The 3,530-nt window shown below is 36.3% G+C and overlaps 1 protein-coding gene across 1 annotated transcript in view; it reads right to left on the bottom strand.

Annotated features, from left to right (window-relative positions):
- Positions 1-657: 657 nt before the first annotated feature.
- Positions 658-3,530, bottom strand: part of SPHKAP (SPHK1 interactor, AKAP domain containing) — a gene marked incomplete at its 5' end in the record, with an annotated part of 137,152 nt that continues 134,279 nt past the window's right edge. Inside the window, one exon of the mRNA XM_021707093.1 lies at positions 658-2,498. Within this exon, the coding sequence (XP_021562768.1) occupies positions 2,355-2,498 (144 nt within the window). The remainder of the gene's footprint in view (positions 2,499-3,530) is intronic.

Below are 3,530 nucleotides of genomic sequence, written 5' to 3'. Positions count from 1 at the left end.
AATCAAAGAGTATTCATCCATTTGCCTTTAGCCCTGATGAGTTTATTTGAGTCAGGCTGATTTATCCCAGGTTTGTAGACTCCTTGTTTGTCTTGTGCCTCTTTCTCCTACCCCTCAGACTTGACGTAAGACCACATCCATGGGCCTTGGATAGGGGATGCCTGGCTTTGTGGCCCTTACTGGGATTCCCTAGAATAGAGGCTATAGGGTCCTACTTTTTTATTACACTTCATAGTATTTTGGGTTCTGCTTCTTCAATGCATTATTTGTACCCATGCTCCTCATCCAGTGATGATTTTGTACCCTAGGGGGCCACTGGCAATGTCAGGAAATATTTTTGGGTGACCCAACTGGAAGGAGTCAGTTACTGGTATCAGTGAGTACAGACTAGAGATGCTGCTAAATATTCGACAATACACAGGACAGCTCCTTGCAACAAAAAATAATCTAGTCCTGGAGGCCAAGATTGAGAAACAATGATTTCCATAAATATTACTGATTTTAATAAATTTAGTCAAAGTACATTTTTTTTAAAGAATTGAAAACAGGACAGCTAATTTTTTCTAAGGGATATATTGACTTTTATCCAGTTATATCATGATTGCTTTTTTTCTATGAGATGCTTAAAGCTCTCTCGGAGGGAAAAAAAATCAACAATTTAGCAACAGAGATTTATTGATTAGTTTGCAATGTTAGGTACAACATAGATAACTTCATCACATGGTTACAATTCAGTACTTGTGCTTTGTAAGATAAGTTAACATTTATTCAAGCACAACAAAATTTTACACACAATATTCTGGGATTGCTTAAAAAATAAGTATAACCTTTTCCACTTAGTAGCACAATGAAACACATTTCAGTGTGAGTGGATGAGATATATTTTAAAATTTGACATTTGACTAATGTGTCAAATTAAATATTTAACCTAAATTTGGACTATTTGTATAATAAATGCCTAATGAGCACTGGGAAAGAATTCTAAGGTGGGAATGGGGAAGGAAGTATGGCTTACAAGGAAGCTTTCTTTGCATTCCAAAATGTGGAAGATAGATCAGATGAGCCAGCATTCATGATATGGGGACTTGATCACATTTAAAGTTATTTCACAATCTTTAAAAATAGAGTAAAAGTATACCTTTTTACAGAAATCCTTAATAAACACCCTTTTGATCAAGAAAATAAGTTAGTGTAGCTCATTTATTTGCAAGGAAAGAAGACATATGGGAGACATTAGGTATTTTTATTTTTCAAAAGAGTAAATCTCTGTTATTAAAATACTTAAAATGTGATAAAGTCGTCTTTTCCCCAAATTCATTGTTCATATCTTTGAGTCAGGGAAAGTCCGTAATCCTAATTGGTCATGTCAAACACAAGGCTATTACCCTGCTTCTGTCATTATAAATGCCATTGGAATAACATGTCTACCATGTGGGTACCAGCAAATTCATGATGAAATGAATCACTGAGCATAATGTTAGTATATGAGTTTAGACGACAATCTCTTCATATTTTATGAAACTCTAAGCTAACTCAATATATTATTTATGATAATAATCTCTTCATAATTTAAAATAAATAAAATGAAAGTTTATATTTCGTATAATTCAGTACACAAGCAGATTTTTATCTGAAAAGACTTTTTTTAAAGTAAGAAAGCTATCTCTTAGGATAAGAATTTTGTAATCATTTTACTCAAGTAATATAGTAATGGAAATAAGACAATCTTGAATCTTCCTCTCCCACAGTTGAATGCCTATAATTTGCTAGTTGTCTGGGAGCCCAGATATTGTTGGGAGATATACATTTATCAATATCCACTGATATTGGTCTGAAAGTGGAAAACTTTTATATAAAGGACTGGTAATTTCTCACCTATATCTTAGATATTTCCCTGGCCTGGCAGCTCCTTAATATGCTCAGAAAAGCAAAATATAGGTTGAGGCATAGTTTATGACATTATTTTGACCAATGAGTTTGCTTCCAGTTGATTCACCTAATTGGAGATACTACAGATTATTTTATATGATTAAACATATGTGAATGTAGCTTTCCTGGAGTTTGGACCTCATGATAAGCTGTTTAACTTGGACCCCATCAAAGCTTCTCTTTTTCCAGCCCTTCTAATCCTAATCCAAGCTCTTTGGAACTCACCCAGAGGCTGTATAGATTTGGACAAACCTATATTTTGCTTTTCCTCAGATGTATTCTGTGTGCAGTGGACTTGAATAGCAGATTTTTAATAGCTCTGCTAATGTGATTCAATGATTTGGAAGAGTGTAGAGCATTTAGAACAAACCACTGTAATCTAAATTGGAATAAAGGGAAGGAATGGTCTCTAAGGACTGGCTGCTCTATCCCAGTTCCAAAAGCCAGTCAAAGAGACTCAGGCTCCCATCCTTCTGCTCCTCATGCATCTTGCAGTACTGGACAACTGCATGAAAGATATCCCCCACTTTCCAGGACTTCCGATGCACCAGCCGCACGACATCTAGAAACTAAAATAAAACACAGTTAGGGATTTGCAGAGCACAGAGGATCCTCAAAGTCATCTCATTCAATTACCCTCCCAAAGCCAATGGCTCTCCAGTTTATGTTTAAATGTCTCTGATGTCAGGGGATTATTTTCCAGGATAATCTGTTTTCTTGTCAAGCATTTCAGGTGATTACAGAGTTCCTTCAAGGGAACTGAATTTTTCTTTACAGCAACTGCCATTCATTAATTGAAGGGATGAGGATAATTTTTCTTTTAAGAGTCAGTCTTACTGTATATCTGAAAAAGGTCTAATATCTAGGATCTGTAAGGAATTCAAATTTGCTGAAAAGACAAAAAACAAACGGCCCTATTAAAAAGTGGGCAAAAGATATGAATAGACACTTCAAAAGAAGACATATGAGCAGCCAACAGATACATGAAAAATGCTCAGTCTCACCAACCATCAAAGAAAGGCAAATCAAAAGCACACTGAGATACCACCTAACTCCAATCAGGATGGCCATCATCAACAACTCAAAAGACAACAGATGCTGGAGAGGATGTGGGGGAAAAGGGGACACTTCTACACTGTTGTTGGAAGTGTAAACTAGTACAACCTCTGTGGAGAACTGTGCGATGATTCCTAAAAGATCTAAAAATCGACCTTCCATACCACCCAGCAATCCTCCTTCTGAGAATATATCCAAAGGAACTCGAATCACTCTATGAAAAAGATACCTGCTCATGCATGTTTATCGCAGCATCATTCACAATAGCAAAAACCTGGAACCAACCATGCTGCCTATTGAAAATGGACTGGATAAAAAAAATGGGGTGCACATACACGATGCAATATTATGCATAAAGAAGGACACAATTACACATTTTGCAGCAACTTGGATAGATTTAGAGTCTATAACACTGAGTAATCCATCACAGAAACAAAGAACTGGGTACCACATGTTCTTACTCATAAGCGGATCCTGAACAATTATCATAATACTACAAGAAAGGGATTGGCAGTAGTGGGAAACTGCCAGGGGAAGGCGGGGCA

This window comes from Carlito syrichta, unplaced genomic scaffold, assembly GCF_000164805.1.
Source record: "Carlito syrichta isolate Samal-C Ts95f unplaced genomic scaffold, Tarsius_syrichta-2.0.1 Scaffold316380, whole genome shotgun sequence".
In the NCBI taxonomy this organism is placed as follows: domain Eukaryota; kingdom Metazoa; phylum Chordata; class Mammalia; order Primates; family Tarsiidae; genus Carlito; species Carlito syrichta.
The sequence above is the reverse complement of the archived record's forward strand: the minus strand, read 5'-3'. Positions and strand labels throughout refer to the sequence as shown.